Source organism: Miscanthus floridulus, chromosome 3, assembly GCF_019320115.1.
Source record: "Miscanthus floridulus cultivar M001 chromosome 3, ASM1932011v1, whole genome shotgun sequence".
Lineage (NCBI taxonomy): Eukaryota > Viridiplantae > Streptophyta > Magnoliopsida > Poales > Poaceae > Miscanthus > Miscanthus floridulus.
Window position 1 is genome coordinate 93,896,558 of NC_089582.1, and position 13,622 is coordinate 93,910,179.

Sequence of the window (13,622 nt, forward strand, 5' to 3'; positions counted from 1 at the left end):
TTAATCATATCAAATCATATTTTTTTTGCGAAATTAAATGAAAAAAAAATTTATATGAAAATTATAGATCTCGACGAGATCTACAACTTTCTAGTTTTGAGTTTTTTCATTTGAAGTCGTTAAGATGCTCAAAAAAAATTAATAACATATTTGAACTTAAGAGCATTTTCGTCTTTTCACACCTGCAGTTTAACGGCGTTAGAGCCCAAACTGACGGAAGTGGCATGGATGACACGAAAAAGTTGGAGTAGTGGCGCTGAAGACCGCTGAATTTTTTCAGGGGCACACAGGGAATTACGATCTTTTATAAGGGCACACAGGGAAAAGTCTCTTTCCTTTTCCATAATCTCTTTTCATGGCTTTTTTGTGTGTTTAGCTAAATAGACTGACGTTTGACGATTTATAGTTCTTCAAATGTGTCATATAAAACCGATTCATAAATAGTACAGTGTTATAGGAGTACTATTGAATTTAGGCCTCGTTTAGATGCATTCCAAATTCCAAATTTTTTCACTCTCTCTCCATCACATCAATTTTTAGCCGCTTGCATGGAGTATTAAATGTAGGTAAAAAAAATAACTAATTACACAGTTTAGTTGGAAATCACGAGATGAATCTTTTGAGCCTAGTTGGTCTACGATTGGACAATATTTACCAAATAAGACGAAAGTGGTACTATTCATCGGGTTCACTTTTTTTCACGATCTAAACGAGGCCTTATTAGGAAAAGTTCAAGTACTCAACGGTTTCATCAAAATAGTTTTCAACAACCAGCGAGAAAGCTGCCTAAACATCAAAAGATGCAAAGTTGACTACCATTGGTCAGAGGTAGTCTGAACTCTGTACTTTCTTTCCAATACATCAAATCGGTGCAGCAAGGCTGCAGGCTGCAGTAGTTACCACCTAATTAGACCAGACAAGCACCGGAGAGAAGAACTCCAAGCTCTAAAAGAACATACAGGTAGCCAGTGAACATTACAACATTAGACATCCCAATGTACTACTACTTGTCAAGTATAAGCACTTAAGCAGAGAGAGTACCCACAAGGCAAGTATCTGAAACTAGAGGCAGAAACTGTTCACAAGCTCCTTTACTCACACGCTAAAGATTCATTTCAACTCCAACAGTAACTTAATCTAGTATCCGGAAATTGGACTAACACCATCTGAACTCTGAAGTGCCCTGCAGTTTTCCATTTTCAAATCCTGCATCATAAAGGTAACTAAATGAGACATTGCTAGTCGCATCAATTACAGGGGGGCACATTAGGAAAGTGGCTTACATGGAATATTAGATTCAGGGATGGTAAAATATTCAATTTTGAAGACTAACGGTTGACTCCACACTTGTAGTACCTATAAAGACGAGAGGATATCAGTTACTAAAGACTGATCAGATAATAAGATAAACATGAGAAGCAAGAGCACATAATATACCAGCTGGTGTGAGCCAGTCCTGAATACAGACAAGTTTTTCAACCCGGCTTCCATTACCTGACAAGGACAGTACTAGTCTCGCAGTTCTTATTGCTGCCTTGCAGTCAGTACTGCATGGTAGTGCCAATATATCGCGTGCCATCCGACTAATTGAAGGATAGGTTAGGCTGTGTTCCTTCCACCATTGGAGAACACTGAACTTACCTGTTGGATGTTGTGCCTCTTGCAAGTAATGATCAAGTTCAGTCAGTGGTCGCTGACCATACGGGTATTTACTAGATATATATAACTCATGCAGAATATCTCTGCCTATGCACTCTCCCGTCCTAATTTTAGACCAAGAACTGCAGTCAGGTTCTTGGTCCTTGTTTGAATATTCACCATAGAGGTTAAGCAATGTATCATGCACTTCGCAAATATAATCATCTATGTCGCTGTCGACAGTATACATACTCTCTATAGTGAACGGTTGTATGTGTGACTTGATGCGTTCCAGACGGCATTTAGGATCCATGACCATAGGCATACAAAAATGCAAGAAACAGACTTTCCAGCATTTATTGAACTTCTTTTCCATATTCCGCCTCATAATTGAAATTCCCTCCTTCTCACGTAAGTAGACTTGCCAGTGTGTCTTGAACCTATCAACATCACAATTGCGAAGCACCTTTTCCTTGACATTCCACACCTTATCAAACAGATTATCTGGACTAGGAAATTTGTGGACCAAGACCTTGTATCTATGAAAGTCTTCCAAGTATTTACAAATTTTCTGTGCTTTTGTCCAAGTAGACACTGATGCATATCTGCACTTGGGATAATGTGCTAGTGAAGGGGTGGGATACATCCTGGAACACTTCGTGGAATTCTCCATTATTGTGTCAAGTTCATCCAGCCCCACCTGAATAACCTCATCAAGTAAATGAGTTGCATAACGTGCCACATACAAGCTCCGATTTGCAGCAACTTTGTTCCTTTTCTGAAGACTGGTTTTGACATTTGAAGCCACTGAATCATCAATGAATGCGTCATCCAGTATAATGCTGAAAACTTTGTCATCAAGACCCCAATCTCCAATAGCTCGCAATATAGTATAACTTAAATCTTCTGCACTGCAAGAGGGACGGACAGAGCAAAATTTGATGATCTTTTTCTGCTTCTTCCATTCATCATCGATATAGTGAACAGTCAGGCACAAGAATGCCCACAGTGGATTGTATTGCCAAATATATGCACTCAGGCAAACTCGACATGGTAAAGTTGCTAACTTCTCCTTCAGATTGGTCTTTTCTTGCTCAAACAAGTTAAAGGTCTTCCTCATCAGGTCAATGTGGGATGGAATCTTGACCACAGGGTTCGGGTGAGCAACAAGCTTCCAAAAGTCATCTTGTTCCACCATCCTTGTTGCATGTCCGTCCATGGCAAATTTCCTTACAAGTTCTTCATAAGAAATCTTCTGATCAGTTCCTTGATTCTTCTGATTCTGATCAGTGGAAATAACTGGCAGACCTAGATTCTTCTGCTCAGGTGCTGCAGGTTCCTCATGAGACCCATTCTGAATAGCCTCCTGATTCTTCCCATTTGTGTCTGTGGGAGTGTCAGGCAAGGCATCCTGCTTGTCCATTGCATGTGCTGTGCCTGAGCCTTTCCTGAGGCTGGATGGCTGGAATGGGAGCTTCTTCTGCTTTGGATCAAAATTGGCTGCTGCTGTGCTCTTCTGAATAGACGGAAGAGATGTTTGTTCATGAAGCTTTTGCCTCTTCTGAATTTGAATCCCAGGGCTGCACTTGGCCTGGTGATTCCAAAGGCTAGAGGTGCTGCAACAGTTGAAGATCTGGTGGCAGTGCATGCATTCAGCATGTGCAAGCTTTCCGTCGACAAAGGAGGGTTTGAAGTCATCCCACACCTTGGAAGTGAGTCTTTCCTTCGGCTTTGTGCTCAACAACAATGGACTAGGGATGTTGTCAGTGCTCTTGTCTTGTTCATCTATCTCATTGTTGGCAATGCCAACTACTGCATATTCCACACCTAGGCACAAAAAAAAACAGTATTTCAATATGAAAAAGGTTGACGTAAGCTATGCTGCAATTCAAACACTGTCCTAATGCTATAGAAATAACTCCCCTTCGGGAGGTTAACTGAACATGCCTTTTTTTCCATATACAATGCCTTAAAAGAACAGGCTCTCAGCTGACAGGTAAACTGAAAAGGCACAGTGGCTGGACATGGTGTTGCTAATCAAACATTGCCCTAGTGCAATTGAACAAACTTTCATGCGCACGGTGAACAAGAACAGAGCAACTTTTTCATACAGGAATAATCAAACAAACTTAGTGGATTAATCGACATCTCAGCAGTGTTGCATATGTAAAACACTACTGAACAACCAAGAAAAGAAGTCTAATAACATTTGAGGGATAAACACGAAGTATCATTGACTGTCAGATTAATGCTAGATAGCAGCATGTAACGTCTAGCTAATGAATCGTCCTTGACTCATCTTCCCTTCCCCTGGACGCTGTTGCATTTCCGTGTAATCAATCGAAAAGGGACAGTGCCCAGGTCAGAAAAGTAAAACAAAATCAGGACCATCAGATTATGCATCTACCACCTTGACCAGCCTCAAAAGGAACTTACCATCCACCATCCTTTCGCCTCCGTTGCCGCCGCAGGCGTGATTGGGACTGTTACACTATTGGGTTAAACCTACACACCAGACAAACCAAATTATCTTATCCATCCCGATTTCTGCGTCGATTTTCCGAGATAATGACCAACCGAATGAACTAGAAACAAAGTATGCAAAACAAAACAGGTATCGATGCATTTTGTACCAAAGATCATCAAGAAACAGGGAGAAGCGCATACCGACCTTAACCTTTTACAGCTCCACGGCGCGCGCGAGAGAGGGAAGGATCAAGATCAATCGGACGAGATGGGTGTGCAGAGTTGGGGTCCCGGACTCCGTGCGGGATGCGGAGCTCTCTAAATCGGGGGAGATGGAGCGGGAGACGTGGCGGCGGAAGAAACGAGACGCCAGTGGAGGGAATAGGAATGGCCTTTCGCGCTGCTTTTTGCACTCCTCCCGCCAATGCCTTGGAGGCATTTCGTCATGAGATTAATCAGCCCAGCCCAGCAGCCTAATGATGGTGGAGCATCCTAAAGTTGGGCTTGATGCGCGGCCCATGTTGCGACCCGTCATAGCTGCACTAGCGAGAAAAAAAACTTGCGACTACAAGAGTAACTTCAATCCGATCCGATCGGAGCGGATAATGGTTTTTTTATATCTTAATCTATTTTTTTATGGGGTTCGAAGCGGATCAGATATTATATGGATTGGGATACAGATACAGATTTTTTAGATGTCGGAAATGGTATGGATTCGGACCGGTGTCAGAGCGGAAGCGGACTTTTTGAAGTAGGATAATATGTGCTTACGTGTTGTTTTTTATGATGAGAAATAATTTATTAACCAAAGTCATAAAGTGGCAATACAACTCAAAATAATCACGGTCAATCCACCACTTCGATTTAAGAGCTCACAAAATTAATACAAGTTCTCCGATTGGATTTAAGAGTATAAAACAAGCATGTAAAAGAAATAAATATTCTTAATTAAGCAAAACTTTTCCTTCACTTTTTGCAATGTACTAGTCCTCCACTTTGGTAGATGATATTTTTTTTTTTGTGAAAAGATACTTGAATTAGTATATATAGTTGGCGAGCTTCGCTTGTGGGCTACAATATAATAATAGGCTGGGCTCCTTAAAATATTTGGATTATCCTATTATAAGCGTCGAATAATCTGCGTTTAATTATCGGATAATCCATATCTGCCGGATTTCGCCAATCCCATATTCTACACCGCATCCGCATATAATTGGATTCGGATTATTCGCATCCACATGGATATTAAAAACACTTCTTCATATCCTTAAAATTCGGATTCGGAGCGGAGGATTATCCATGCCACTTTCACCCCTATATATCCTTCATAGCGACTACAAGAGCAACTCCAAGAACCTATATATCCTTCATAATTCATAATTGTTAGCAATAGAGATTCTGATAAAAAAGTACCCATCAACAACTTCTTTAATTGAATATTCAAATATAGTCATTATTTATTCTGGATTTCTTGCTAGCTAAAGATGGAGAGCGAGACTAACTCCCTAGAGCTCTCACAAGATATAGGAAAATTATTGAAGAGTCGAAGGATATAGAAAATATTTTTATTCAAATGACTCTCTAAATGATTGATGAATTGGATTTCTTATGACTAAATTCTCAAGTAATCGAACATCCTTAGTCGAGGGTAAACGACAGTGGTACACGTTGCTTTAAGGCTAGATAAAAGATAAGGATAAGGTAAAAGGTAGCTAGGTAAAAGCGTAGAAGGCATAGCTAGTGGGAGAGGAATAGTGAGTAAAAGAGTCTTATGTTGCTTCTACTATCAAGCGCAACTAAGCTATAAACTATAGCGACTTAATTAAACCAAGAAATAGAGGGATTCGATAATACTTCGGGGCACAGCCCAACCTAATCAACCCAAAAAATTAATTAGAACAGGTATGCAACGAGCCCTACGATTTAAGAACTAGACCTATCGTGGACTATAGAGGATGGATAGGGTTGTCACCACCTGCCACCTGCTACCTACCACAAACTATCCAGAGGCCTAGCCATAAAAACAGTCAAGCTATAGCCTAAGCACCAAGCTTAATCTATAAACTCACTACTCCGGTTCGAGCTCCAATGAAATGAGACCAGTGCACTATAAAAAAGTGGTGAAATCCGCGCAAGATATAACCACACTAAACAAGGTAGTTAACTAGGGTACTAAACTTATAACAAAGCTTCAAGTATACTAAACAAGTAAGTTTGAATGAAGTACTTGAGTAAAGTAGAAGTATATATTCCAAATAAGAAAAGTCTTACAAAGGAGAAAAAATACAAGAGCTATACCAGACTCCGAAGACTTGTTTCAGACTCCGAGCAAAGCTTTACTCTAACTCCATCTCTCACTATAGCCTAACTACTATAGAAGTAGACTACACCAAGGGTTCGTTTGGTTGAGTTGTGGTGTCGGTGTTTCGAGTTACCACCGACGAGTAAATTTCTAGTATTGCACGTCTGGCTCGGATGGTGTGATTAGAGGACACGAGGTTTATACTGGTTTGGGCAGAAGGTCCCTACGTCTAGTTCGTTGCTGCTGCTCATGTTACTAGCACTAAAAGTTTGTAGTAGGGGCTACAAATGGGCGAGAGAGAGAAAGGATCCCAAGTCTCTGGTTGAAGGAGTGAACAGGTGCTGAGAGCTCGATCGCTACTCAGCTGTGTCTTAGTGTCGTGTTCTTGTGTGTTTATCTCATGTTCTGATCTCATGTGGATCTCGATTGATCGGTCAGTTCGGATCCCCTTCATGGGATGCCCTGCTTTCCCTTTTATAGGCCAAGGGAAAACATAGGTTATAGCAGAGAAAAAGAGAAGAAAGAGAGAGAGAGAAAGTCCTTTAGGATCGTCGGGTCCTTCTCCTTCACACGGGTCCTACCGACCTTGTAGATGTCAACAGGGACAGCTCCACATCACGTCCCTGTCCGTCACTGGTGCCATACACAGGCGTTGTCTACCGGTCATGGCATTCCATCCCATCTCAGTAGACGTCGTGGTGAACTAACATGCCTGTCATCATTCGTACGTGGGTTAGGCAGAACGGCACTAGCATGCCCGACACTGTTCTTGATGTGAACCCTCAGGTATGACCCATCATGGCTACGGGTTATATCGAGGCGTGCTAGTCTCTTCCCTGGTGTTAGAGCTTTGACTAGGCCCATACAGTTGGACCTGGAGTGGTTGGCGGCGGTATGGGTTCCCATCGAGCGAGGCAGAGCCTGCACCCAAGTCGTCGGGCGAGACAGAGCGCAAACCCAAGGGTCGGGCGAGGTGGAGCCCATAGCCTTGAGGTCGGGTGAGGCAGAGCGCAAACCCAAGGGTCAGGCGAGGCGGAGCCCATGGCCTTGGGGTCAGGCGAGGCGAAGCCCTTCCCTAGAGGTTGGGCTAGGCGGAGCCCGCACACCTGGGGGTCAGTTGGAGTTGTAGTCACGCTCTTGACTGCTCGGATAAATCAATGTTGATGACCATTAGCTCCTCCTCTTCAGGTACCCTAGTATTGGTCCTCGACAGTAGCCCCCAAGCCTGCAGAGGAGTAGAAAACTCCTTCGGAGTCTTTTCCAAACAGGAGGAGTCTGAGGGCCTTAGCCTTCCTTTGTCGCCCATGACATGTCTTGGGGACGGCAATTCTCTTTCATCATGATCGGACCCCTCGGGGGTATAGCCGTGAGATTTGGTGGGTCAGAAAAGGTCTTTCCTGATTCAGACCCCTACAAGGGTCTGCCGTTCTATGACCGCATGTTCGGTCTTCTTGCGAGTCCAACTTTCCTTAAGCCCCACCTGTAGCAGGGGTCCGGTAGAGGGTCGACTCATCTTTGTGATCGTTTTCCCTTAAGCATTTTTACGATAAAAATAGAGGGGTTGTGCCGTGCCATGATTTTCCTCTATGGATGAATCATGGTGCTTGGTGAGCTATTAACGAGCTAGTCCGAGTGGGGACCCAACATCCTATTCATGGGGGTCTAGCTTGGGTCAGCTGGTGATCGACTCTAGATTCTCAATGGTCAATCCATATAGTTCTCAGGTCCATTCAACCGGTCCTGAGGGCTCTTTGCCTTTCTTCGAGGAAAAACCATGAATCATATCTGGCCGAGACTCAAACATGGGCCGGGATGCCCGTAGGGCTCGTGCGCCTAGGTACTAGCAGCTAACGAGCCCATTCCTTTCCACCCCTTGCTCTTAGGGTGCCCTAGAGCGGCCGTGAACCCATCGGTGGGCCGGCCTTCGAGCTCCTAGGCTTGAATAGGCCGTAGGAGCATTTTCAGCTCTGTATCCCACCTTACCTGCGATGGTTCTTGGCTTATCGATCGGGCAAATCATTATCTGGCGTGTCCTTTGATGGCACTACCAGAGATTGCGTGCGCACAATCTTCGGAGGGAGGTGTCGTGTTGTGGCGTAGTGGGCACGTGAATCTAGGCGGATGGTTTGCCTTCTAGCCCTACTCCGCCTTATAAATAGCGGCCTTCCCCTTGATGTCTCTGCACACTAAAACTGCAACCTTACCTTCTCTGTTTCTCCACCGCCGCTGTTTTGGATCTGCCGTGCTTGCTAGTTCACCGCTAGAGCCCTAGATCCATAGCATCTGCTCCTCTGCCATCATTGAGCTCGCATCCATCTGCCCCCACCTCCAATGGATCCGTGGTGCTGTTCTAACATCACCTCTGTAAGGTCCTAGTATGGCTAGAGGGGGGGTGAATAGCCTATTTAAAAATCTATAAATCAACTAGAGCAATTTGATTAGTATGACAAATAGCGAAATGCAAACTTGCCCTAGCTCTACATGAGTTGCAAGTCACCTATCCAACAATTCTAGTTACTATGATCACTAGACACATAATTTGCTAAGTCACCACTCACTAAGGCCTTGTTTAGATGCCATCCAAATTCTAAGTTTTTTCACTCTCTCTCCATCACATCAATTTTTAGCCGCTTGCATGGAGTATTAAATATAGGTAAAAAAAATAACTAATTGCACAGTTTAGTTCGAAATCACGAGATGAATCTTTTGAGCCTAGTTGGTCCACGATTGGACAATATTTGTCAAATAAGACGAAAGTGCTACTATTCATCGGGTTGAAATTTTTTCGCAATCTAAACGAGGCCTAAGAACTCTCACACTTGCTACACTAAAGAGCTCCACTAGATGAACTTAAACTACAAAGCAAGCTCTCAATTCTAGCAACACTAAAGAGCTTGCTACAACTAGTTTGCGAAAATATAAATGAGCGAGTAGGGTGATTATAGCGCCACATAAGGAGTGAACCAATCACAAGATGAATACCAATTCAATCATCGGGAGAACACCAAAGGGCAAGAGACAACCAATTTTTCTCCCGAGGTTCATGTGCTTGCCGACACACTAATCTCTATTGTGTCGACCAACACTTGGTGGTTCAACGGCTAAGAGGTGTTGCACGAACCTCGTCCACACAATTGGATACCGCAAGAACCTACCCACAAGTGAGTTAACTCAATGACACGAGCAATCCACTAGAGTTACCTTTCGGTGCTCCGTCGGGGAAGGCACAAGACCCCTCACAATCACCATGATCGGAGTCAGAGACAATCACCAACCTTCGCTCGATGATCCTCACTGCTCCAAGCCATCTAGGTGGTGGCAACCACCAAGAGTAACAAGTGAATCCTACAGTGAAACATGAACACCAAGTGACTCTAGATGAAATCACTCAAGCGATGCACTTGGATTTTCTCCCAATCTCACAAAGATGATGAATCAATGATGGAGATGAGTGGGAGGGCTTTGGCTAAGCTCACAAGGTTGCTATATTAATGCAAATGGCCAAGAGAGAGCTAGAGCCGGCCAAACGCTATTTATAGACACCCCCAAACAATAGAGCCGTTGGCTCAATTATTGGGCTGACTGTGGGACGACCAGATGCACAGGTCGTGTGCACCGGACATGTCCGGTCGCTATGTCCGATCACTGCTTGACCATCACGTGTCCCATTCTAACAAAGTAGCCGTTGCTGCAAAACTACTATCAGACGCGTCCGGTGTGGCCGACCAGATGTAGGAGGGGCAGCGTCCGATCGAGTCTAGAGAGCTCCTAGAGCCGCTCAACTGCTACCGGACACGTCCGTGTGCCGACCGGACGCACCCCTACGTCTAGTCCTCTCTGGACCAACACCCGTGCCCCATGTCACCATGACCTGACGCTAAACAGTGATTGCTCAGCGTTCGGTCACTACTACGAGCCATAGTCCGGTCACTTTCTGTTAGTCACTCACCTCGGGTCCAAATATCGAATGCGTCCAGTGTGGCGACCGAACGCGTCCGGTCACTTCTATCAGACGACCCCAAGACTGGATAAAATACCAGACGCGTCCGGTACCAATTTCGAACATGTCTGGTTACTCTGTGACCAGCGCGACTAACTCCTTTTCAACTCTATCTTCTTTACCCTTGCTCAAATATGCCAATCACCAAGTGTATCACCTTGTGCACATGTGCTAGCATCTTTTCACAAATGTTTTCAAGGGTGTTAGCATTCCACTAGATCCTAAATGCATATGCAATGAGTTAGAGCATCTAGTGGCACTTTGATAACTGCATTTCGATATGAGTTTCACCCCTCTTAATAGTATGGCTATCGATCCTAAATGTGATCACACTCAGTAAGTGTCTCGATCACCAAAATGAAAAGGCTCCTATTAAGTTTCACCTTTGTCTTGAGATTTTTGTTTTTCTCTTTCTTCTTCTTCAAGTCCAAGCATTTGATCATCACCATGCCATCACCATCATCATGATTTTCACCATTGCTTCATCACTTGGAGTAGTGCTACCTATCTCCACTGTTCGCCTAAATGGCCATTTAGCCCATTTACACACCGTTTAAACGCTACACGGTGGTACACCATTTTCATTTAATCGGTTGTTTTGACCATTTAAATGGCCATTTTCTCGTTAAAACACCCGTTTTGCTCGAATAATGGGCTAAATGGTAGGTGACCGACTAGTTACCGTTTAGCATTTAGGATAACACTGCCTATCTCATAATCACTTTGATAAACTAGGTTAGCACTTAGGGTTTCATCAATTCACCAAAACTAAACTAGAGCTTTCAATCTCCCCCTTTTTGGTAATTGATGACAACCCTTTCACAAAGATATGAATTAAAGTTCATTTGAATCCATGTTGCTTGCCCAAGCATATTTACCATGTGTAAAAGGATATGGACAAGTTTCATGAATCCCAAATGGTAGCAATTGCCCCCCTACATATGTGCTAAGAGTTTGGATTGTAGCTTGCACATATGCTTAGATAGGAAATATAGGAGACAATGTCTATCAAATGATGCTAAGGTATAAGAGATGGACCTTTGAAGCGTGATACCAATTGGAGTGCAACAATATACCATCCTTAGCACTATTAGTAACTAGACATACACAAAAACTAGAATACCCCATGAGATCAACATTAGAAGCAAGGGTCTAGTTTCTGTAAAATGAACATAAGTCTAGTTTCTTAACCTATACATGCTAGTTTTTCATTTTATCATTCAATCCTACAACTAGCATACACCACACAAGCATGGATATTGAAATTTAAAACATGTGCCATGCAAGCAAATATATGAAATGCACATTCAAATGCAACATATCAGTTTATGAGCTTGCTCCCCCTACTTGTGTACAATTTTGATTGATCCCCTTAGGCCCTTACAATGTCATTTTATTTGTTTGCTCCCCCTATCTTACTATATTTATGAATTTCTCTCTCCCTTTGTCAACAATTAGCACAAAAGGCGAGCTCAAATTTTAGATAGGTTGGGGTGAAACCATGTGAAGTAAGGATCATTTTCCCAATTTGGTTCAATCTAGATCACTTGCAAAAGATATTTAACTCAGTTTGATCCAAGGGCAAGCTTCTTCACACCTCCAAAAGAGGGTTATCATGCACCATGTTGAGTTAAACACTTATAGCTCATTTTCTAGATTAAGCACTAGGTTTATAAACCCACAAACATGTCATATGCTACCACTAGATTATTTCAAGCATACAAGCAATAGTGGTACCATACAAGCATCAAATTCATTTGATTTTCATGAATGAGCCTATGACATGATAGGAATGACTAGATACACTAAACAAGTCCTTAGCAATGGATGAATGATATGTCAATCAACTTTACCTTGCTTTGCTCGAAGGAGAGGCATGTCATATAATGGGGGTGCATCAATACATATTGGAGAAGTCAAGTATTTTCAATTCATTCCTTAGCTTGCAAAACCTCTTCTCATCAAGTGGCTTGGTGAATATATCGGCAAGTTGATCTTCAGTGCCTACACTCTCAATGTAAATGTCCCCTTTTTGTTGGTGATCTCTTATGAAATGGTGGCAGACATCAATGTGCTTTGTTCTTGCATGTTGAACCGGATTGTTGGCTAACTTGATTGCACTCTCATTGTCACATAGCAATGGCACTTTATTGAACTTGATTCCAAAGTCATTCAAGGTAGCCTTCATCCAAAGTAATTGAGCACAACAACTACCGGCCAGAATGTACTCCGCTTCGGCGATTGAAAGTGCTACACTATTTTGCTTCTTTGATGACCATGAAATAAGTGATCTTCCCAATAATTGACATGTGCCTGAGGTGCTCTTCCTTTCAACCTTGCATCCCGCATAATCCGAGTTGGAGTAACCAACTAGTTCAAACTTTGCTCCTTTGGGATACCACAAACCAACATTTCATGTATGCTTCAAGTACCTCAATATTCTCTTTGTAGCTTTCAAATGACTTTCTCTTGGTGAGGCTTGAAATCTTGCACACATGCATACACTAAACATGACATCCGGTCTTGATGTAGTCACATAGAGTAGGCTTCTAATCATAGACCGATACGATTTTTGATCCACCATATTGCCACTTGCATCACCATCCAAGTTGTCATTTGTCCCCATTGGTGTGCTAATGGCTTTGCTATCACTCATGCCAAACTTATTAAGCATGTCTTTTATGTACTTGCCTTGACTTACAAATGTACCATTCTTCAATTGCTTGATTTGAACACCAAGGAAGTAACTTAACTCTCCAATCATGGACATCTCAAACTCACTTGCCATCATCTTGCCAAAGTTCTCACAAAAATCTTGATTTGTTGACCCAAATATGATATCATCAACATAGATTTGCAATACAAACAAGTCATTTCGAAGCTTCTTGGTGAAGCGAGTGGTGTTAACCTTTCCCATCTTGAATCTCTTAGAGAGTAGGAAATCCCTCAATCTCTCATACCATGCTCTTGGTGCTTGTTTCAATCCATACAAAGCCTTTCTCAACTTGTAAACATGGTTGGGTTTCTTTTCATCTTTAAAATCAGGAGGTTGCTCAACATACACAAGCTCATTGATGTACCCATTCAGAAATGCACTCATGACATCCATTTAATAGAGCTTGATGTTGTGGGCACAAGCATAGGCTAGCAAGATCCTAATTGCTTCTAATCTAGCAACTGGGGCATATGTTTCTCCAAAGTCAAGACCTTCAATTT

The 13,622-nt window shown here is 42.8% G+C and overlaps 1 protein-coding gene across 1 annotated transcript; it reads right to left on the bottom strand.

The window, feature by feature from the left end:
- Positions 1-946: 946 nt before the first annotated feature.
- On the bottom strand, positions 947-3,317 carry LOC136546156 (zinc finger BED domain-containing protein RICESLEEPER 1-like). The gene is made up of 3 exons (XM_066538127.1): positions 1,495-3,317; positions 1,284-1,356; positions 947-1,206 (listed from the first exon to the last, which is right to left on the bottom strand). Exons 1-2 carry the CDS (start codon positions 3,284-3,286, stop codon positions 1,316-1,318), a joined length of 1,833 nt encoding a protein of 610 aa, XP_066394224.1. The 5' UTR covers positions 3,287-3,317; the 3' UTR covers positions 947-1,206; positions 1,284-1,315.
- Positions 3,318-13,622: the final 10,305 nt, after the last annotated feature.

What these genes read in the sequence shown, in the direction of transcription:
- LOC136546156 (XM_066538127.1), bottom strand. Translation starts at nt 3,286, where the DNA reads ATGCACTGCCACCAGATCTTCAACTGTTGCAGCACCTCTAGCCTTTGG. An exon ending in ACTAGTACTGTCCTTGTCAG is followed by an intron (nt 1,357 to 1,494) that starts GTAATGGAAGCC and finishes TCGTCTTTATAG; the next exon opens with GTACTACAAGTGTGGAGTCA.